A 23,113-nucleotide genomic window follows, 5' to 3' on the forward strand; every position below is an offset into this window, starting at 1 on the left:
CATCAAAATGTTTGTATGGGGAGAGTCTCGAAATGGATGATAACACAAGCAGCAGTGATCCAGGAAGTAGCAGAGATACTTGGGGACACATTGATCTGAGAAATGCTGCTAACCGGTCCTTTTCAGATACAGTATGTGGTTTAAAGAACTTAAATTGGCTCTGCAATTGGTAGAACAGAGGAGGAATAAGAAAAAGGCTGCTGTAGTTGGCAACACCTGACCTAGTCTCTGCCTCTGTATTGGGGGGGAAGCTGAAGCAGGACACGGGGGAGGCTGAGTGGGCTTTCTTGGTTTGAAATACTGCTCTTTTGCAAATACACTGACTTTTCAAAACAAATGCTGAAAATAGTTAACAGGAGATGCTAATCCCAATGACTTCACTGTAGTCCTGCTTTGCCTGGGGCACTTTAGGGAAGAGTGACGCATCTCCCCAAATAACTTCTGTCAAAAGGAATAATCAAAAAAATAGTCCAGGATGTCCCTTGAAAAGTCGCATGAGCATATCAAGGAATGTCTACTCAACATAACACTAGTGTTCATCAAAACACTGGTGTTCATCACTCAAGCCGGAGGCATTCGTCTGTTCATCCTTTACATGGAGCCGCTTGGTGCTCTACTCACCTTTTGTGAATCGTTTTTGGCCACTATAGGTGTGGCAGGGTATACTCAGACATGAGTCCCTTTCTCACTGCTCCATCAGGATTCAAGCAAGCCGGGCCGAAGACGGCTGAAATGCCAGAAACCGGTCCCCGGTAGCTTGTCTCCTTTCTGGTGAAGAATTGGCTTGGTAGTTTAGTCTGCCCTGTTCCCATGATGCACTGGGCCAGGGACAGACTGATTTGCATATAGCCAGGTTCTGAGCTGGGATGGGGCAGTGAGATAAATAACGGTGATGGATCAAGCCCTGATCTTTGGACTGGGTAAGAGTGGTCTGCTTAATTCAGACACTCTGTTCATCACCACCCCCTTTTGTGAATCGTTTTTGGCCACTATAGGTGTGGCAGGGTATACTCAGACATGAGTCCCTTTCTCACTGCTCCATCAGGATTCAAGCAAGCCGGGCCGAAGACGGCTGAAATGCCAGAAACTCTGAGCTGGTTGAAAGGCTCCAGGGGAACTTCCGCATTGTTTTGGGGAAAGTCAAGTTGGTGCTCTAGTTTTTTCTGCTGACGCGCACGCATTATCCGCTTTAAATCACGCCGATGACGCTTGCGCGCAGCGGCGCGCCAAAGGCAAGCCCGTCTGCGCCAGGACGGGGCTAGGGGCTGGAACCCCTGCCCGACTCTCTTCAGACAAGTATAGCTATGATAGGGAGCAGCTCTTCAGAATAAAAGGTGAGAATAGGAGTGAGGGTGCACATAGTTTGTCTTTAGAGGAGGAGAATACATGTTGCCAACTACAACTTCAAGCCCTCCCTTGTTACTCCCCCTTTGACTACCGGTAAGGGTAAAACAAAATCCATCTCCATGTTATTACTTAACTGTCGTTCACTTCAAAAACATTCCAGTGAAATTCACCTTCTCCTCGAAGAAAGGAGCCCCGATGCCCTTTTTCTGACAAACATGGACCAACAAGGATTCTGGTGCTGACATAGTTCCCGCTCTTCCTTCTAATTATGCTATTTTTAGACAAGACGGTGTCAATTGGCGTGACGGGGGAATTGCTATTATTTATAAAGATGTTTATAGATGTAGAGCCACTAATGGCCATTTATCTGAATGTGAGTCTCTCGTTTGGCATCAGTTTCTCTCAGACTTGTACTTTCTCAGGGATTCTTATATATCGTCCCCCAGGAGCGCTGGGTAACTTTTGTAAAGATCTCTCAGATGTAGCTACCAATGGGACGTGTCCTTCCTCCAATTTTTCCATCTTGGGTGATCTGAATTTACATTTTGATGACTGTAGCGCTTCTCCTGTGCAGGACCTTATTAAATGTTTAGAAAAGCTTCAATTTAAACAAATAGTGACCGGCCCTACTTATAACTTAGGACATTTGCTAGATTCTTTACTAACAAATGTATTTATTATTTATTTATTTATTGGGCTTATAAAGCGCGACAGCTACCCGAAAAGGGTTTCCCGGCGCTAAGAGATAATTAACCACAAGAGCAGAAACGAAGGACTCAGGGGAGAAGCTGGAGCAAGTTACTGGTTAAAAAGCCAGGTCTTGATGGCTTTGCGGAAGTGGATATAGCGGGTTTCCAAGCGTAGGTGCTGAGGGAGGGAATTCCAGAGCTTGGAGCCCAGTAGGGAGAAAGATCTACCCCCATCCTCACTAGGCATACTTTGGGAACAGAGAAGAGGCCTTGAGATGAGGATCTCAGGCAGCGAGCCGGCGTGTAGGTTCACACGAGGGCTTGCAGGTATTTGGGGGCATTGCCCCATTTGATTCTGTGCATAAGGCTAAGTGTTTTGAACTTAACCCTGTTTTCAATTCGTAGCCAGTGGAGTGCTTTAAGGTGACCGGACATGTGTTCCCTTCTATGGCGCTTGCAGAACAGTCTTGCTGCGGCGTTCTGCACCAGTTGAAGGCGTTGCATGACTGCCTTTGAAGACCCTAGGTAGAGGACGTTTCCGTAGTCCAAGCGGGAGGTGATTAATGCGTTGACCACTGATTTTTGAGTGTCGACTGGTAGCATCCAAATGATTTTTCTGAGCCACCTCAGGATGGTGAAACAGGTGGATGTCAGGTTAGTGACTTGGGGCACCATAGTTAGGCCGTTGTCAATGATAATGCCCAAGTTGCGTACTTTTTGTGACGGGATGGGTAGGGAGCCCATTTCAGATGGCCAGTGTCTTGGGTTCCAGAGATTTTGGTTAGGGCCCAGTATTAAGACCTCCGTTTTGCTGCCGTTTAGTTTGAGCATGTTTTTGCACATCCAGGTGGCAATGTTCCTAAGGCCAGACTGCAGGAGGGAGGAGGAGTCGTGGTCTCCATTGGAGAGTGAAAGAACGATCTGTGAATTGTCGGCTTAGGTGAACATGCTGAGGCCTGCTGCTTCGGCGATCTGGGCGAGCAGGGTTACATAAAGGTTAAAAAGCAGGGGGCTCAGTACCGATCCCTGAGGGACACCATAGGGGGATAGGTGGACATTTGAGGCCGCGGTGCTGGAGGAGATTTGAAACGTCCTTAGAGTCAGAAAAGATGATATCCAGTCCAGTGCTTTGCCCCTGATGCCCATGGTGGAGAGCGAATTTAACAGAGTGTTATGGGAGATAGTGTCGAACGCTGCGCTGAGGTCAAGTAAAATCAGCGCAGCGGAGTCACCTCTGTCGACTAGGAGTCGAAGATTTTCCATCACTCCAAGCAGTGTAGAAGTGGAGAAGTGTGGAGAAGTGTGGAGAAGTGTGGCTCAGGGGTTAGAGGCGGCAGACCCGGAAGCTGAGATCGGTCCTGGACCAGGGTTCAATTCCCCGCCTCGGCAGGTCTTGGGCTAAAAAGTCCACGGACTTGATAATTCTCGCTCCGGTGCCTTCTCGACTCACGGGTTCACACTCTGCGACTCTGGGCGATAGCTTGCTTAATCTCCACAACGGCCCCTCGCGGCGGGATGCCTGACTTTCACCTTGTGGATACCCGCTGGGGCTATCACACAGGGGAATATCAGGACGGGTTCCCTAAGCAAGCGCCGGGACACCCACTGCGGGTAGCTGTGCGCTATATAAGCTCAACTACATTTACATTTACATTTACAGTGTCGTCTCGGTCGAAAAGCCAGGGCGGAAACCCGATTGGGATGGGTGAAGTATGTTGTTTACCACCGTGAAACTGGCAAGGTGTCCGTGGACATGTTTCTCCAAATTTTGGAGAAAGCGGGTAGGAGGGATATGGGGCGGAAATTGGCCAGGACTTTCGGATCTGCCGATGGTTTCTTGAGTAGCTGTGATACCATGGCATGTTTTCACATGGCTGGGACCTTTGCTGTGGAGAGGGATAAATTCAAAGATTGGCAGATGACGGAGAGTTGTGGGGTGTCCAGGAGTCTAAGTACGGAGATTGGGAGAGGGTCGATGGGAGAGCCAGATTTTACTTTCCCTAGGATGTCTCTAAGACCCTGAACATTTATCTCGGGCCAAGATGTTAGTGGCTCGTAGGACAGGTTTCGCACCGGGAAAATGGCCTCCCCCTTTGGATCGAGATCCCGAGCAGTTTCTGCTTGTGTCTGGTGCTGTTTTTTAATGTCCTGGTAGATGGTCTCAATCTTCTTAGTGAAGAATTGCGCCAATTCTTCACATTGAACATTATTCAATGGAAGGGGTTTGGCTGATGTGTTTGAACCCGCTAATTCTTTTACGAGATTAAACAAAGTTTTAGATTTATTTGTGGCTTCTGAGATTGATTTCGCCACGTAGTTGGTTCTTGCCATGGAGCAGGCTTTATGGTAAAACTTGAGTTCATTTCGGTAGGTCAGGCAGGCTGTAGGAGAGTAGTCTGTCCTCCAAAGTCGTCCCAAGCGTTTACACTAGGATTTCGCTGCCTTCAGTTCCTCGTTGTACCATAACGTAGGAGGGTTGTGGGTTGTGACTTTTTTGCGAGCCAAGGGAAGGCAGGTGTCTAAGGCTCCCAGTAGCCACTTGTTAAATTTAGTGGCTACAATCTCTACGTCCTCGGTATCAAATAATTCATCCAGAGGTGCCGAGTCTAGGACGGACATTAAGAGATTTATGTCCAGTTTCTTTCAGTTCCTATTGCCGGACTGTCCTGTCCTGCCAGAGGGACTAGAATTCATATGGCCAGACACGCTGAATTTTATAAGAAAATGATCAGACCAATGTAGGGGCAAGGCTGGGAGGCAGAGTGACAGTGGAAGGCAGGAAAAAATTGGGTCCAGAAGGTGACCTCCTTTGTGTGTAGCTCCTGAGTTCCACAAAGTGAGATTCATGGCGGCAAGATCGTTAATTAAGTTTACGCCCGGTTTGTTTAGATGGTCGTCAAGGTGTATATTTAGGTCGCCTATGATGGAAAAATTGCTGTAGTTTACCCGGACCGAGGCGACCCTGTCCACTAGTTGAGTGGCCCAGGGTTGAATGGGGCCGGGTGGTCGATAGATCATGTGACCCGTGAAGGTGAAGTTCGGGTGGAGTTGAAGTTTGAAATGGGCCATCTCGCAGGCGTTAAGGCTCAAAATGGACCGCCAGATCAACTCTGTCTCATCTTCCTGCTTCCACACCCTCTGCCTCCTTCGTAAGACCTTCAAATGGATCCCCCTCGAACACCGAAAAAAAGTCACTCACGCCCTGGTCACCAGCAGACTCTACTACGGCAACGCACTCTACGCCGGAATAAACAAAAACCTCATCCGCAAGCTACAGAACATCCAGAACGCCGCCGCAAGACTGGTCCTCAACCTGCCAAAACACTGCCACATCTCCCAGCACGTGCGCACACTCCACTGGCTCCCCGTCGAGGCGAGAATCACCTTTAAGATGCTCACCCACGCACACAAGGCCCTCCACGGCACAGGACCAGCATACCTGAACAGCCGACTCAAATTCCACGTACCCCAAAGGACCCCACGATCAGCCCAGCTTTCCTACGCCGTGGTCCCTCGCACCAGAAAGACCAGATCGGGAGGCCGCTCCTTCTCCTTCCTCGCGGCCAAAGCATGGAACGCCCTTCCGCTCCACCTCAGACAGACAACATCGCTCCCCATCTTCGCAAGAAACCTCAAAACCTGGCTCTTCGACAGACCCCCTCCTTGATGGAATGGAACCTGCACCCCCCCTCCCCCCCACCCCTAGCGCCTTGAGACCCTCACGGGTGAGTAGTCGCGCTCTAACAAACTCCTGATTGATTGATTGATTGGAAGGTACATTGCAGCGATTTTTTAAAGATGACTGCTATGCCACCCCCTACTCCAGTGGTCCGGTCTTTTCTGGCAATGGCATAGGTAGACGGAAGGGCTTCAGCTATGTCTGGGCCTGAAATGGCGTGTAGCCACGTCTCCATGAGGAATAGGGCATCCAGTGAGTTTTCGGACAAAAGGTCAAATATGTTTCTTTTGTGTTTGCTAAGGGATCTGCTGTTCAGGCTTCCGAGAAGCCACGTGTGTGCCGGCTTGCGGCCTAAGACGATGGGCCGACAGAGCTGGGGAACATCAAGTTGGAAGTTGCAGGAAGGACACGAGATGGAATTGTGCCTGTCATTAGGTAGGATCTTACATTTTTGCTTGATAGGGAGTCGCATGGAGAGTAGTAGTTCAGGTTTATAGACCCTTGGTATTATAGTGTGGCCTCCAGGGGTTTTGGGCCCTGGGCCCGGCCTGGCGCGGACGGGCTTCCCTTCGGCGCGCTGACGGCGCGCCTGCTGTTCTCGCCCGCTGCGCGTCCAGGGAATACACATTGATATGGGGAGGTGGGAGGCGTGGCCTCAGGAAGTGGGCGTGGCCCTGGGGCGATGGCGGCGATGTTGTTCCCTACCCCTAACAGCGCTAATATCTTACAGACATTTTGGCTGAGTCCATTGCGGTGCCTTGGTCTGATAATTTTTTAGTATCTTTTATTTGGACCCCGCAAGAGTCATTACAGCCATTTTTTAGGACAAAAAAATGTGGCCGCATATGGTCTAAACTTTCAGTGGAAAGTTGGGTGACTATTCTTGTAGATTCCATTCCTATTCCCCATTCTGATCCCTTGATGGCGAATAGGAATTTTAATAATTGGCTGGAGTCTTCCCTTGCCATAGTTCTCCCTAAGAAGGAATTATGCCATCGAGTAGGTTCAAATAAGAAAGTTTGGTATACTCATACTCTGAGACAGCTTAAACAATCCTGTAAAGAATCTGAAAGGAAATGGAGGAAGGATTTTGCGGAAAAAAGTAAGGGAAAATATAGAGAAGCTATCAAGCTCTATAACAAGGAAATCAAAGCTGCCCAAGCTAGCTATTATCATGGAAAAATCACCTTGCAATCTAATTCCCCTTGTGAGATTTTTATTATTTTGAAAGCTCTTCATACCCCCACCCCCTAATCCCTCTATTGATGGTGAGAATGCACTAAAGCGTTGTGAGGAGATATGAACTTTGATAGAAAAACGTTTGCTAACATCTACTCTAGTTTCCAGCATAAGATTTCAGACATAAGTCTTTAATTGCCTCCACAACAAGATTTTCTGGAAGAATTTTCTCCCATCACCCTCGCCTTACTGCAGGATTTTCTGAAGCGGTTAATATCAGGATCCCCGGCAGGTCCTGCCCCCCGGCTATCCTTAATTTGGTCTCAGAGACAATTTGCCCAGTTATGCAGGACATAATAAATACTTCCCTTTCAACAGGTCAGATTCTCTCCCCCCCACCCCCCCGTCCCCCCCTCCCTCCCTTGGAAACAAGCAAGAGTTAAAGCCCTCTTGAAAAAGAGCAATTTAGATCTGGAGGATTGGGCCAATTATCGTCCCGTATCGTTATACTGCCAGGAATTAGTAAAATAACGGAAAAATATGTGAAAATTCTTATTGGCAGCCCATCTTGAGGAATATAACTATCTCCTTCCCACTCAGACCGGCTTTAGGCGTCATCAGGGCAAGGAGACCGCCCTTCTTGCCATGGTAGAACAATCAAGAAAGATAGTGGATGAAGGAGGCTGCGCTGCTATTATTTTATTAGATCTCAGAGCAGCCTTCGATACTGTGAATCTTCATATCCTGATCCAAAGCCTCAGGGAGGTGGGAGTAGAGGCATTGCCCTAAAATGGCTACAGTCTTTTCTTGTAGACAGATCTTTCTCTGTCTTTGAAGGAGCACTCTCAAGCAGAGACCTATGCAGTATGGAGTTCCCCAGGGATCGTCATTGAGTCCCACCCTGTTTAACACCTACATGAGGTCTTTGGCGGAGGTGGTACTTCCATGGAGAATCCATATTGTTACTTATGCTGATGACACCCAATTGGTGGTGTCTCTTAGTCAGCATGATACATTTGAGAGGGGCTTAGCTGCTTGCTTTACAAAGGTATCTGCATGGATGGATCTGTCCTTTCTTAAGTTAAATGGTGCCAAGACAGAAATTATGATCTTGGGTCATGCAGCCCCTAATAATTTAGATCCTATGTGGCCCAGCTGTTTTGGCTCTCCACCTGTCCCAAAGGAACAAATTAAGAGTCTGGGCGTTTGGCTAGATCGCAACCTGAACCTCACTGCTCAAGCATGCAAGGTTGCTGGTGTTGGTTATGGCCTTCTTGTGCGGATACGCAAGATTCTTCCCCCTGCTCCCATTTGATTCCAGGCGGATGTTGGTTCAAGCACTCTGCTAAGCTGGCGCTTGTTCGGCTGCACTGGCTTCCTGTTCAGGAAAGAATCAGGTTCAAGGCCATGTGTGTATTGTCCATAAGTCTATCTCTGGTAATGGTCCTTCCCTGATTCAGTCCATGGTACAGTTATATTGCACTAAGAGGGCTTTAAGATCTAATAATAAGCGATTGCTTGCAGTCCCCAGGATTAACCGGGCACGGACTGGAGGCCGGCTGTTTTCTTATAACGCAGCAAAATTTTGGAATCAGCTCCCAGATTTAATTTGTCTTGAATCTGACCATCTTAGATTCAGGAAGCAGTTGAAGACTTTTCCCTTTCCGTGATCAGTGGTGTTTTGATTGGTGCTCACAGGCAGCGCTGGGATGCCCTTATGGTAGCCATGCGCTATACAAGTGCGTCTTCATTCATTCATTCATAAAGTATTTGTACAGCATACGCACACACACAGTAACACAATGAAAACACCACAAAAACCGTCCACACAGGGTTAGAAAAATTGAGAATAATAACAATCCAATAAGTAGAACCGGAGTGATATATATTTCAAAATTAACTCAAATTATACTGATTAGAGTAACAAAGCCAGTCAGTCAGTCAATAGGTCTTTATTTCGATTATCAAATCATTAAAGACCGCGTACATTAGTTAAAAATCTCTAAATTCTGAATATAAACCATTCAATACTATCATACATGTTTTTCTTATAAAACTGTAGCAAACAGAATCACAAAAGTTAAACATTTCTCATAAAGGAATAGAGTATCAAATCGCCAACAGGGGACATCTGGTTGCGCTAAACCAGGTAAAACCCAAAGTTCAGTTCTATCGCGATGGAGGGCAGGTCCATTACAGGACTCAGACAGGCCCTGCTGAAAAAGTACCTTGGACGGAGGAAGCGTCTTCGTGGATCCCGTCAATGGAGCCGATGCATCAGTATCCGATCTGCACAGTCAGTGGGACTTTGTCGAGGAACCCCTTGGCGATTAAGGCGATGCGTCATCGTAGAGCTACGCAGTCTGTCGCAGCAATGTCGTCGGGCAGGCATTGAAAGGAAACACAAGGGTTTTGATCAGTGCAAAGTTGTCGATGCATGGGTTCTGCTGGATCAGCATAGCAAAAGGCACTTCCAAGGGCGCAGGACTGGATTGGCACCACTTGGCAAGGCAGGACTGACCGATGGCAGAGTCCAGGTCCTGTTGCAGGGTTGAAGGAAGTCTTTGATAGCCCTGAGACTTCAGAACAGCGGACAATCCAGCAAGCGCTTAGAGTCACTTTGGGTGAAAGTAAGATGGGTCCAGTCCTTTCCCTCAGTAGAGCAGGGGGGAGCAGTAGCATGAAACAGGCAGCAGAGCAGAAAAGCTGCTTTTCCAGAGTAGCGGTCAAACAGACAGGTAGTCCTTGTAGCAGCACAGCATTCCTTCCTGGCAGAGGTCTTAACATGTTCAGTAATGTACTGACTTGGTAGGGTCAGAGCCACTGTACTTATACCCAGTTGTGCCTTTGAAGTGGGGATAATTTCAAAGAGCGGTCTTTGAAGTGCACATAGGTCCTTTCTTCTGAGCCCTGGCTTCAGACTATAAGTAGGGGGTAACCAGTCTTTTGTGTGGGGACAGGGCATACCTATTCAGTTACAAGTGTCAGCTCATCTCTCCCTTCCTGCCCAGCAAGAGCCATCAGAATGCAGATGAGTGCTCAGACACGCCTAACCTTCCCGTGTTTGCGGCGGTCTTTAGAGGGAATGCACTAAGTGAAGCGGTCACCCACCCCAGACATGTCTTGGAGACAGGTTTCAGGGACACAGCAGAAAAATGCCCACTTTCTAAAAGAGGCATTTCTAAATTAGTAATGATAAAACCAACTTCACCAGTAAAGAGGATTTATCATTACCGTTCCAAAGATATCGAACAGGACACAACACAGTTACTCCTTTCTAATCATGAATTACAGCTTAAGTGTATAAGGAATTCCCAATGCCAGCCTATGAGAGGAATAGGCCTCACAATAGTTAAACAATGAATTTGGGTGTTTATCACTAACAGAGCATGCAAAACTTAACAAGTATATGTTCTACCTTTTACTTACACAGCGCCCTGCCCTATGGGCTGCCTAGTGCTTACCTTAGGGGTGACGTGTAATAAAAGGGGAGTTTACGGTTTGGCAAAGGAGTTTAAATGCCAAGTCGAAGTGGCAGTAAACTGCACAAACACAGGCCATGCAATGGCAGGCCTGAGACCAGTTCGAAAGGCTACTTGTGTGGGTGGCACAATCAGTGCTGCAGGCCCACCAGTAGCATTTCATTTATAGGTTCTGGTTATATGGCATAATACTTTACAAGTGACTTACAAGTAAATTTAATATGACAATTGTGTATACATCAATTTTACCATGTTTAAGAGAGAGGCACATGCACGTTAGCACTGGTCATCAGTGGTAAAGTGTTCAGGACCCCAAGGCCAACAATAGGAATCAGCAACAACAGGTGGTAAGCACGTTTAATGGAAGACCACCCTAAGGCTGGCAGGTCTAATACATGTCCACCCAGCTGAAAGTGGGGAGAGCTACCCTAACCTCTAGGGAGTTTCCATTACTAAGGCAGAAAAACCTGGATAGGCCATCAGCACTGACATGATCTACTACTGGTCTGTGTTTGGCTCTGAAATCCATACCCTCTCGGGAAATGAACCACCTCAACAGTTTTGGATTCTATTCCTGCATTTGCACGAGCCACCTGAAGGGTCTGTGGATAGTTTAAACCAGGAAGTGAGTGCCAAACACGTATGGTCTCAACATCTTCAGTTTCCAGATCACTGCAAAAGCTTCTCTGTCTTTAGCAGTTCACCTTTGTTTCCGGAGGTGTAATCTCCTGGGGATGAAGGCTACAGGTTGGTCTAGGCCCGCTTTAATAAGCTGTGATAGTAATGATCTTATGCCATGTTCTGAGGCATCTGTTTGAACCGTAAACTCCTTGGAAAAGCCAGGAGCCTTGAGCAAAGGAGCTCTGCACACAGCCTCCTTAAGGAATCAAATGCAATTTGACATGCCTCTGTCCAAATCACGTTTCTGAGATCCTTCTTCAAAGTCAGCTCAGTCAAGTGGGCAACAATGGTGCCATATCCCTTGACAATCCTCCTACAGTACTCAGTTAGGCCCAAGAACCAAGAATGCTCTGATCTCATTCTGGGTTTTAGGGGGGCTCCCAGGCCTTGTTGGTTTCTATCTTTGCGTGGAGTGTCTGCACCTTACCCCTGCCCAATAGCTGTCCCAAATACACCACAGACCCTTGCCCTGTATGGCACTTACTGTCCTTGATAGTAAGACCTGCCTACTGCAGAACCTAAAGCACTTCCTGGAGGTGAAAAAGGTGGTTCTTCCATCTGCTATAGAAGACAGCTATGTCATCCAGATAAGCAGCACTGAAGGCCTTCATATCAGCAAGGACTAGGTTCACCAACCTCTGGAACGTGGAAGGGGCATTCCAGAGTCCAAAGGGCAAAACCCTAAACTGATAGTGGCTCTATGGAGTGGGGAATGCTGACCTCTCCTTTGTTCCATCTGTTAGGGAAATCTGCCAGTACCCAGATGTAAGATCAAAGGTACTTAAGCAATAGGCTGCCCTTAACCTCTCAATAAGCTCATCAGTCTGGGGGATGGGATGGGATAAGCATCTGTCTTTGTGACTGAATTTATCCCTCTATAATCCACACTGAACTCTAGGTCAGGTGTGCACCAGAACCACAGGACTAGATCAGGGGCTACAGGAGGATTCTATCGCTCCCATCTCCACCATTTTGGAAACCTCTTCCTTAATGCTGGTTCTCAATTTGTCAGACAACCTGTAAGACTTATTCTAGACACGGAGGTTGTCTCCTGTGTCCACATCATGGGTACATCATATGTGGGTATTCCCATGAGTGAGAAAAAACAGAGGAGTAGAGGCCAACACTTGGTGGCAGTCCCTCTGCTGTTTAGGAGTCAGACTGGGGGAAAGGATTACTCCCTCTACCGACCGATCAATCTCATTGTAAGCTAAGATCACAGAGCAGTTCACTCTCCTCTTACTCTTCATCTGTCACCAAAAACAGAGTTAGCTCAGTCCTCTCAGAATGGAGTTGAGGCAACTGACATGGAACACCCGGTGAGGGTGCCTAGGGGTCTTAAGTCCAACAGATAGGCGGCCTCGGCCTTGCTCTCAATCACCTCATAGGGCCAAGTCCAATGGTCCTGGGGGGCTCTGGGTTTCACAGGTTCCATAAACTAAACTTTATACACAGGCTTCAATTTCACAGTGGTAGATTTTGGTCATACAACTCTTTCATTACAGCCTGACTGGCTTCTAAGTAGTCTGAAGCTTGCTTCCACAACTTAGCCATTTGGCTCCTGAAGACCAGCATGTAGCTCACTACATCCTGTAGAACTTTCCTGGGATTTTGCTCCCATGCTTCCTTGACCAAACTCAGAGGTCCTCTGACTGGCAATCCATAGAGAAGCTCAAAGGGACTGAAGCCCACTCTCTTCTGAAGCACTTCTCTGTATGCGAACACTAGGCATGGAAGGAGAGTAATCTACCTTTTCTTCAAGGCCTCAGGTAGACCTATAATCATTGCCTTCAGGGTCTTGTTGAATCGCTCAACACGCCCAGTTGTGTGTGGATGGTAAGGGTTGGAGAACTAATAGGTTTCCCCATACTCCTTCCACAATGACGTCAATAAGCAGACATTAGGTTTGTGCCCCGGTCAGACACCACTTTTTCTTGGGGAAACCCACTCGGGTAAAAAAAAAACATCAGGGCCTTTACCAATGCAGGTGCAGTTGTGATCCTCGGATGGATTGCCTCTGGGTACCTAGTGGCATTATTCACCAGAACAAGGATAAACCTGCTGCCTGAAGCAGTCTGTGGATCTATAGGCCCAGCAATGTCAATGCTCACACTCTCAAAGAATGTGCCAACAGGGAGGGATTTAAGGGGGACTGTAAGCCCCTGCTCAGTCTCCCCACTGGCCTGGTAGGTCATACAGGTCCTACAGAATGCTTCTGAGGAAGTCTTGGTCCTAGGACAATAAAGGTGGGGGACAAGCCTGGCAAAGGTCTTGTCTTGGGCCCAGGCAACCTGCCAGGATAATTACGTGAGCCTGCTTCAGTAGGATGATCCTGTAGCATTAGGGGCCCACCCAGGTCCTTCCAGTCCCACGCACAGAAGCATTAGGCTCACTGTAAAGGAGGATGTCCTCCCAGTAAAAGTGATGACTCCCAGAGGCATCACCTGCTGCTTGGGCTTCAGACTGTTTCCTCAAGCTTTCAAGGGTTGGGCACCACTCCTTTGCCCTACAGAACTCCTCCTTGGTGGGCCCTCTTTCCACATGCTATCCAACAAGCTCTGGCAGGTCAACAAGGGGAGCAACGCCCTCCACAGTGGACTCCGGAGGTGCCACCACAAGTGCCCCATCTACCTCACTGGTAGCACATTCAGGGGCTGGTCCCTCACCCCCCCCCCCCCCCCCCACCCTCTGCCATTCCCCTTCTTAGCAGCTGGCTAGGCCATTATTCCAAGCTCCAGTCCTTTTTTGACTCCCCTCCACGGCACTCTTTTGGGAGTCCCCCAAGATACCTTCTTGGGCACACTGATGCTGACCAGATGTCTGGCTCTTGAGCAAGCTTCCTAGGGTCAGACAGCTTACTGTCTACCTGGTGTTTGTACAGCTCCATAGGACAAAGATCAAGCATGTGCTCCATCAAAATCAAGTTGTACAGCCCAGAATAATCATCTATGTTGCTGCCCTTCAGTGCATTGCTAGCATAGTCTAAGCAATCCACCCAGCTCTGTGATGCAATTGTGTGACTGGCCCAGAACGTCTGTCAGTATTTCTCAGGTGTCAGTCCAAACTTGTTTACTAGTATGGTCATAGAAGTGTAGCATTTCTAGTCTCATCTCTAGCGTCAGAAGTGTAACCCTACCCATTGAGGCCATGCACCTCCATAAACTACCACCTCAGGAGTCCTCCAAGACCTTGTGCACTTTTATAGCCACTTCATAGGCTGCAATCCATGTGTCTATGTCAATCCCACCACATATCAGGGCACCAAATCCTTGTGCCTCCGTACTCTTACTTCTGTGATTGACACCACAGGTATGCTGCCACCATTACTGCTGTTAGACCCCACTTGTAGGGCTCTAATGTTAAGCTCCTTGAGGTTGAGCTCATGGGTTAGTTTCTTCATGGCCAGCCTCCTCTTCTTGAGCCTGCTCCAATTTAGCAAGCTCCAATGTGAGCTTCCTTTCCTACCTCCTGTCTGCCAGCTCCTCTGGGGACAGGTTCCCGGGGGGAGACACTACTTACTGGTTTGGTAATCACCATTGCTTCCAGCACATTGTTAGCCCGCTGCACAGGCAGTCTCAAATCCACATTGGAATCCAGAATCGGGTCATCCTCCTCCTCAGGAATTTCCTGCTCCTCCTCCCCTGTACTGTCAGCCCCTGCTACCTGGGTCTCCACCCAGGATCTCAGAGCAATCTGTTGCTCCACCTTACTGGCAAAACTCCTAGTAGACACTTGAAAATCCTTACAGAAATCCTTCAGCTTGGGCACAGAGTACGACTCTAACCTAGCCAACTCAAAATCGAATACTGCAGGCACTGCTTATCCAGTGAGACATAGTTTTAGCAGAAAAATCTGAAAGCTAAATTAGGGAGTAGTGAAAAGGGCTCGAATTGGTCTTAGCATTGAGTTGTAATGAACCATGAGTTACTATATGGTATTGCACACACACAAATCCGATCCTCACGGCTGATCAATGTTAGAAATGGGGTTTCTGGTTGGCAGAGGTATGCACCTTGTCCAAGCAGGAATCACAACCCTGGTCAGGGTAAGCATACCCACTAAATGAGAACCTGTGCTCACCCTCTGGTAGCTTGACACAGAGCAGTCAGGCTTATCTAAAGAAGCAATGTGCACACACACAAAGTAACAACGAAAAAAAAAGACAAAAATACTCCACACAGGGTTAGAAAGAATAGACAAGTAAAACAAGACCAAAATAACAAAAATCTAATAAAGGGACCCGAGTTATGAGGTTTTCAAGATTAAATCAATATACCAATTTCTACATGTTTAGAGGAGACGCACAGGCACTTTAGCACTGGTCAGCAATGGTAAAGTGCTCAGAGTCCCATGGCCAACAAAATGAATCAGGAGGTAAGCAAGCAAAACATTTGGAGGAAGACCACCCTAAGGCTGACAGGACTAAAACTTACTTTCACAAACTCCCCATTTCCAGGACCAGAGATGATCTTTCTTACCCCAAGGTTTCTTGTAACACTAGTTATTATGATATACAGTATAGAAACAGCAAAAAACAGACTCCTGTTAGGAACATTTTTGATTAACGACCTGCCAGGTAAAAACATTAAGAAGTCAAAAGGGCCTACTAAATTGACCTCATTGTCTGGGCAGAAGTAGTAGGAATATGTAGGCAGGAGTAAGGTGTAATATAATTAGAAGAGACAGTGCATCATTTGGTGACCAAATGAAATACAGTACACCTTCCATCAGAGGACCATTTAAATGTGGCACAAAATGGCTACTTGTACATATTTTGAGCTGCTTTTTTAATATTTCAAATAAAAGCAAATGTACCTGTTGATCTAAACACGATATTATCGCTCTGGCATCCTCATCTTCAATGTTTTCCTGAGAAACTATTTCATACAGTGGTGCTTCATCTGGATATTTTTCTACGTAGGTAAACTTAACTGTTGATTGCACAGCTGGAAACAAAAATAAAAAGAAACAAAAAGAAGAGAAGCTGTGTGAAAACTGTATAGTAGCACATTCATAATTTAACCAGCACATGATAAGTTTCCAATGTGTGTTGTATATTTTACATTTGTTCATCCTTTGAAGATGTGTGCTGACAGAATCTGCTGTGTCTCAGTATATTGGGTTGTACGAGTCCTCTAGGTGAGGTGTGTACCTCATTACCTGAATGCAATTGAAACAATAGTGACTGGCACACCCTAATACTGGAATGTAATATTCTTTTTAATTTCTAATATGCCAATCCACCATGCTGCGCAGTATGGCTAAAATTTTGAAAACAAATACAAGCCTTTGATACAGCTGCCCATGTTTTTTAAAAGTGGGTTGGGGAGCGGAAGCCACAGGGGGGGTGGGGGGGAGGGGGACACTGAATTAACAAGGGGGAGGTAGAGGCAACACAGGATACACAATTAACATGGGGGAGAGTGGAGGAGTGTAGAAGCAGCACATGGGTTGCGTTAAAGCAACACAGATGGTGCTGGGGAAAAGAAACAGAGCGGAGTATAGATGGGAGATGAGCTTGCTTTCCATTCACCTCGGTTTGATCAGTTTCCAGGTATCAAAAAATCCACTCGCCCACTGAGAATAGCAAATTAGATTTCTTTTTAAGGTCGAGCTATTTTAGGCATTTACTCATCTGTGCTGATGAGGTAACTTAAGCTGGATGGGACAGGTGTTTGTTCATTCAGAAAAATGAATGAGCAATAAAGATGCCGTTAAATCTTGTTTTTGTCTTGACACATTTGCTGTCTGTTTAAGAACAGAGGTGAAATGTCAGTTTGTCTTTTGACTAATTGTTGCTCATCTGTTCCTGAAAAATCGTATTTACATTTCTTTATCTTATCATAGTTAGTACTTTTTGTCAAGTGAGTTGTCTGACAATCACAACACTTAAACAGCTTGTAAATGAATAGTACAAGTATTTCAAAATATATTCAGAATTATGAAAGAACTTTATTTGTAATTCAGAAGTGTGATGCAAACAAGGATTTAAGTGAAGTAGTGTGGCTCACTGGTTAGAGGCGGCAGACCCGAGAGCAGAGGACGGCCCGGGACCAGGGTTCGATTCCCGGCACGGCAGGTTTCTGGACCAGGGTCAGCGGACTCGATAATTCTCTCGCCTCGGTGCCCACTCTGATCAGCGATCACACTCGGCAACTCTGGGCATTAGCTTGCCTCATCTTCACTAACGGCCCCACCAGACCGCCGGGGATGCCTGGTCTCACCCTGGAGATACCCATTAAGGGACCATCTCTCAGGGAAGCCAGGAAGGGTTTCGCAGCGGTCGAAGCGCCTTGGGACCCTACGGGTAAGTAGTGCGCTATATAAATGCCAATACATTTACATTTACATTTACAAATAGGAGAAAAACAAATCTTGGTGATATGCAAATGACAAATATTTGCATAAACTATTTCCAAAAATTGTACACTATATAGTTTTAAAACCACGTCAGTGGGAAATTCTGTGGCCATTTCAAACTAAAATCTATGATTGCAAATGACAATGTGCTGCTACTTTATGCATTTATTAATAGTGACAGTTTTTAAACATGATTTGTGAAACATTCCTGCCCCTGCCCTGATGAAAATGTGATTAATGAACTGAGGCACGTCAGCGGTCATGTATATCCTATATGTGGCTAGATTTGTATTCCATTTGGAGCATAAGTTTGTTGACCTTGTTTTTGTTGCTTTTAGGAGTCTGAGCACTTTACCACTGCTATTCAGTGCTAAAGTGCATATGCTCTTTCAGTAAATTGTGTATGGATTGGTGTTTCCATAATTGGCTTATTTGATTTACTACTAAGTCACTAGTAATGTGCACATGGGTGTTCAGGGCCTGTAAATCAACTGCTACTAGTGGGCCTACAGCACTGATTGTGTCACCCACACCAGTAGCCTTTCAAATGGGTTCTCAGACTTGCCACTGCAGGGTCTGTGCACAGTTTTAAACTGCCATGTCGACCGGGCAAGTGCACCCACTTGCAGGCCCACATCTTCCCTTTTCTTACAAGTAAGGCACCCATAAGGTAGGCCCAAGGTCCCCCATGGGCATTGTACAGTGTATGTGAAAGGTAGGACATGCACTGGGGTGTGTGACATGACCTGATAGTGATATACTGTGTATTTTGTTTTTCATTATTGAAAATCTGCCTGTCCCATGGGCTTAACATGGGAGTTGCCTTGTAACATTGTACAAGCATAACTCTCCATTGGGATAAGAATGACAAATAGAGTTTAGTATGCCTGAACTCAGAATTTAAAAAAACATCTTTTAGGCAAGATGATTTTTATGTTGTGTGTTTGAGAATGCCCCATTTAAAAAGTGCTACCAAAGGGGATGATGGACGGGGCGTTTGAGCAAATCAAACATTTACCCACAGTCAACTGATCTGGCTTAAATCCATCACCATTCTTTAGCTCACTCCACCAACCCAGTTCAGACATGGCCATATGCAAATCAGTCTGACCCTGTGCCTCATGGGAACAGTCCAGCCCGAACTGCCAAGCCATGTCTTCCCTTGACTGGAAACAAGCATCCTGGGACCGGTTTCGGATTCATAATCCTCATCAGCCAGGCTATCCTGAATCCAGTGGTAGAGTGAGCAAGGGACCCATGTCTGGGTATACCCTGCCAACTTAGGGCAAACAAAGCGATCCCTGTCAATAATTAACGGGGAGTGCTTTCCACCCTTTAATAATATTGCTATGGTAAAAAAGGCCCTTAAAGTTTGGGGGGGGGGGGGATTCATAAAATGGTTTCTTAGATGCTTTTTAGATACAGCTCTGTCACCTTTGGTCTACTGAAATGCATAGTAATAAATGCCTGGTTTAAGAGTCACAAAAAGGAACAGAAATAAAATGTAATACCAGATGTTTGTCCCAATATAAATCTTTTGTTGGCGATATTAAACCAATTTTAAGGATTGTCGTGAGTTCTAATGTGAATAGTACCTAGCTGGGATCTGATGAACCATGTTGGAGAGATTTGTTTCTGCTGTGAGTTTCCGACAGACGTTATAGACATTTAAATAAATTCACAAATATCTCCCCCTGCCATTTGGGAAAAAAGTCACATACCAAGTACGACATGTACTTGCAACAGCAGTCTGTATGTCAATTCTGTAGTAATCTACTTCAGTTCAAACAAAGAATTCTAATGAACAGCTACTGGGTTAATATTCTATATTCAGGTCACATTGTGGTTAGTACTGTAGAAAGCTAAAATGATAAAACATTTTCAGAAAAATCTGAAATATCTTCCTCATCCATGTCAGAAGAACAGGCTGGCATGCCGAGTCAAATGTGGACTTCCAACATGGTCAGCAACAGTCTGTCAGTTGACTCCCAAGTGATCTACTGTACCTTCACCACAGAGGACAGCTAAATTACTAACCTTCTGTATTCAACACCAAAGTGAGGCAGTTCCGAATGGCACGTTGTTTTAATAAAAGCTGTAGAATTTAACGCTACTCCCATGGAGAAGAATAAAGCAAATATACATCAGGGTATTAATGCCAATATGAAACTAGCTAATTAAAAGAAATGTCAGAGGAGGTATAGGTTTTTTGTCATTTGAGTCATAATATAGTTTAAAGATATAAAAAATAGTAAAAGGAAGACATCCACTGTCCAAATATGTTTACTCGGATACCCACGCTCTTTGTTGCTTAATGCCATCCTAATTTTAAAATGGTATCTATTTGTTACACAATGAAACATTTTTAGTCTTCCATTTAGCAATTTATTTTTACTATTTCACACTTTTTCGTATCAGTAATTAGATCTACCTAGATGATTTGAACTGGCTTTAAATTGACATTCATTGTGAATTTAATATAAGGAAACAATAAAACATGTTAAAAAAACGTTTATTTATTGTTTATAATTTGTCTTTCTGGATAACCTATAAACGTATACATTCAAAGATAACAAACATTTTAAATATTTAACATTGTATATCAGACAAAACAATGAGTGAATTATTTGAAACCTTAGTAAAATCTGCCATAACTATTCAATTTTCACTGACTGGGACAATTTGAGTATACAGTACTAACACATGGAATAGTCTGATTCACAAAGTTAAACTTACACTTTTATGCAAGTTTCCAACTCTTTACAACTGTGGAATCCCCGCACATAAAAATATAGTCTTTGTGTGGGCAGAGACTCCGCAGTCGTAAAGACACTACTAGTAAAATATTTTTGCTAATAGCAATCAATCCTAAACTTACACAAAATTGTAAGTTTACCTTTGTGAATCAGGCCTGGAAAGGAATATTTTCAGGAACTCATTTATTTGAGGAACTTGTACTAGGGAAGATATGAAATATTTTCATGTACATATTTAGCCTTCTGAACAGTAGAGTGGAAGATCCTAAAGCAACTTAAGCAAGAAGCATGCCTTCCAGTGCAGACACATTCTGTGTGATAGAGGAAGATTCTAGTTCTTTACTAGAACAGCCTGTGATCTTCATATGCAGTCGTTAACAGCAAGGCATAGGGATATGTAGGTTGAATCTGTAGTGACCCTTGTCTCTGGTACTAGCTATGAATCTCCTGGAAATCGAGAGGCTAACAGATGATAAAAATGCAGCATTTGTGGTAGTGTACAGTTGTCTGATAAACAATAATTTAACAATTTTAGTTGTACATAAGGAGTGTAAGTATAACTGACACAGTACAGCTGTAAATGAAACTCAGCTGAATGACAATTTTCCTCAGAAAAAAAGAGAAAATGTGGGGTGAAAGTACACATGGACAAGAAGCCTAACTTTTCCAATACTAATGCTGAACGTAATCACCAAATCACACCCCAAAAGGAGTTTTCCTCCCAGATTATATAACTTTTTATATGATGCCCCTTCCTAGGAGGCTGACATATGATGAACATCAGCAATGTTAGAGTACAGGCCTTGAAAATCTACTCGCCCACTCACTATGGCAAGTCAGATTTTTTCAAGGAGAGCTATTGTTAAGGCCATTTTCTATGATAGAGAGTCTAACAATAATTTAGATTAAAATTAACACCCTTAGTTTATTCTAGACTGTATTGTGATCTAGGGTGTTCATTTGTCTTCTTGGGTATACTAACACAGTTCATGAAAAAGTTTAAGGTGATACAACTCTAATCGATGGTACTTCGAGTAGAGGGAAAAATAAGCATATCACTTTACATTTCATACATAGAGTCAACTTACTTTCATCATCTTCCCCTGGATCAGATGTCACAGTGATTGTGAAACTTACTGGGGTATCTGAAAGCACTAAAAATAAAGACATCAAAAGAATAAGAAATAAATGCAAAGCAACTGAAGAAAGAAATATTTATCAGCTATGTTAACCTATGTACTCCAAGCTGCACAAGCACTTCAGCCGAACAACAACTACAAATAGGTTAAGTAACTACACAAGCCACACCAGCAGTCACCTAACACATAAGAAAGGCAGTAAACAGTCCTTGCTGACTGGTCCATTGAGACTCGGGTGAATGGACTACAATTCCACAGCTAATTAGCGTTAGACAACACCCATTGTGATGCACCCCACAGAGATAGCCCAAACATATACCATCTCCACGCAGAGTAGCGTGCCAGGTCGCATGGATACCATGTGCAGGAAAAACTCCACAATCATTGCACACAATTTCTCATAGGGCCATGATAAGTCCGTAAACATCCCCCAAACTTGAAGACAGCCTTTGACTCGTTGGCAAATCAAGGAACTTAGAAAAGAAAACCATCATCACAAAAAACTGGAATGCTTAAGGCAGCTCAACCGCTGTACTTCTGATTAGTCTAACTATCCTACTGCTCTTAAAGCCTGAAAAAAAGCAGTGACGCACCCGTGCTGCCTTTTGCTGCACTAAAAATGAATCAGAAAATAATTATACTAGAGAAATAGTTAATACTGTTCAAGATCTTATTCTCAATTCTTTTTTTAGGCAATTCTGCCAAATTCTCTCGATTTTCGTTAATGACAAAAAATCTCAAAAAAATAGGTCTAATTTCACCAACTCCTCCACTGTATTCTCTCTTAATATTCTGCCCTCTTCTCCTTGTCCTCTAAATTCTGTACCAATTCCTGTTGCATCAATACTTGATTCTTCCATAACTCTTTCTATTAATGATACTGTTCCTAATCTTTTGTCTTGTCTTTAATTTTCTCTTACTTTCCACAGACTGTTTAGTCATGCAACTTGCCAGTTCCAAGTCAGGATTTCCTCTTGACCCTTCCCCTCCCTCTCCTATTACAAAAATTGCCACTACTGTCCTTCCTAGTCTCACTCAGATTTGTTACACCCTTCTACTTACTGCCATGGTTCCATCCATGTTGAAATCAGCTCTCACTGTGCCCCTTTTTATAAAATCAACTGCACACTGATTAGCCTCCTCGACTGGCCTATCTCGCTTATTGCTTATGCTTTCAAACTTCGAGAAAAACATACCAATGGACACCTCTCTTATCTTGCATTTCACTCCATCTTGGATACTTCCCAATCCAATTTCTGTCATCATCACAGTACTACAATGTCCATACTTGAGGTATCCAGCAATCTGCATATGATACTGGATGAGGGCGGCAATGCAACACCGATCATACTGGATCTATCCATGCATTTGATATGGTGCCCTATTCTTTGGTGACTCACTGTCTTCATCAAAATTGGAATCCATGGACCTACCCTGGCTGGTTCTCATCATCCTAGTTAGTCATATTGAGTCCATGTATCTCGCACCTTTTCCTTTCAAATTCAAGCCTCTTTTATGTGACATGGCTCACCTTTAAGACCTCCCCTATTTAATATCTATATCACCTATTTTTTATTAAATATCTACATTATCCTTTTGGCACATCTAATTAAATCTTTCAAACTTTAATTTACGTCCTAAGCAGATTACTGAACAATCACTACCAACCAGCACTGATTATTTTAGGCTTTGCCTTCCTAGCATTGCTACTTGATTGGACACCAACTGGATTTAACATAATTTGGATAAATCCAAAGTTCCAGCTGTTTGGTGGCACACCCTTCAGCTTGTATTCCAACTG

General features: G+C 44.9%; 1 protein-coding gene across 1 annotated transcript in view; it reads right to left on the minus strand.

The window, feature by feature from the left end:
- RWDD1 (RWD domain containing 1) overlaps positions 1-23,113 on the minus strand; it is a 138,416-nt gene that overhangs the window by 108,062 nt on the left and 7,241 nt on the right. Inside the window, exons 2-3 of the mRNA XM_086926805.1 lie at positions 21,262-21,327; positions 15,873-16,003 (exon numbers count right to left, since the gene is read on the minus strand). Coding sequence (XP_086782931.1) covers positions 15,873-16,003; positions 21,262-21,327 — 197 coding nt within the window. The remainder of the gene's footprint in view (positions 1-15,872; positions 16,004-21,261; positions 21,328-23,113) is intronic.

This window comes from Lissotriton vulgaris, chromosome 6 (assembly GCF_964263255.1).
Source record: "Lissotriton vulgaris chromosome 6, aLisVul1.2, whole genome shotgun sequence".
NCBI lineage: Eukaryota > Metazoa > Chordata > Amphibia > Caudata > Salamandridae > Lissotriton > Lissotriton vulgaris.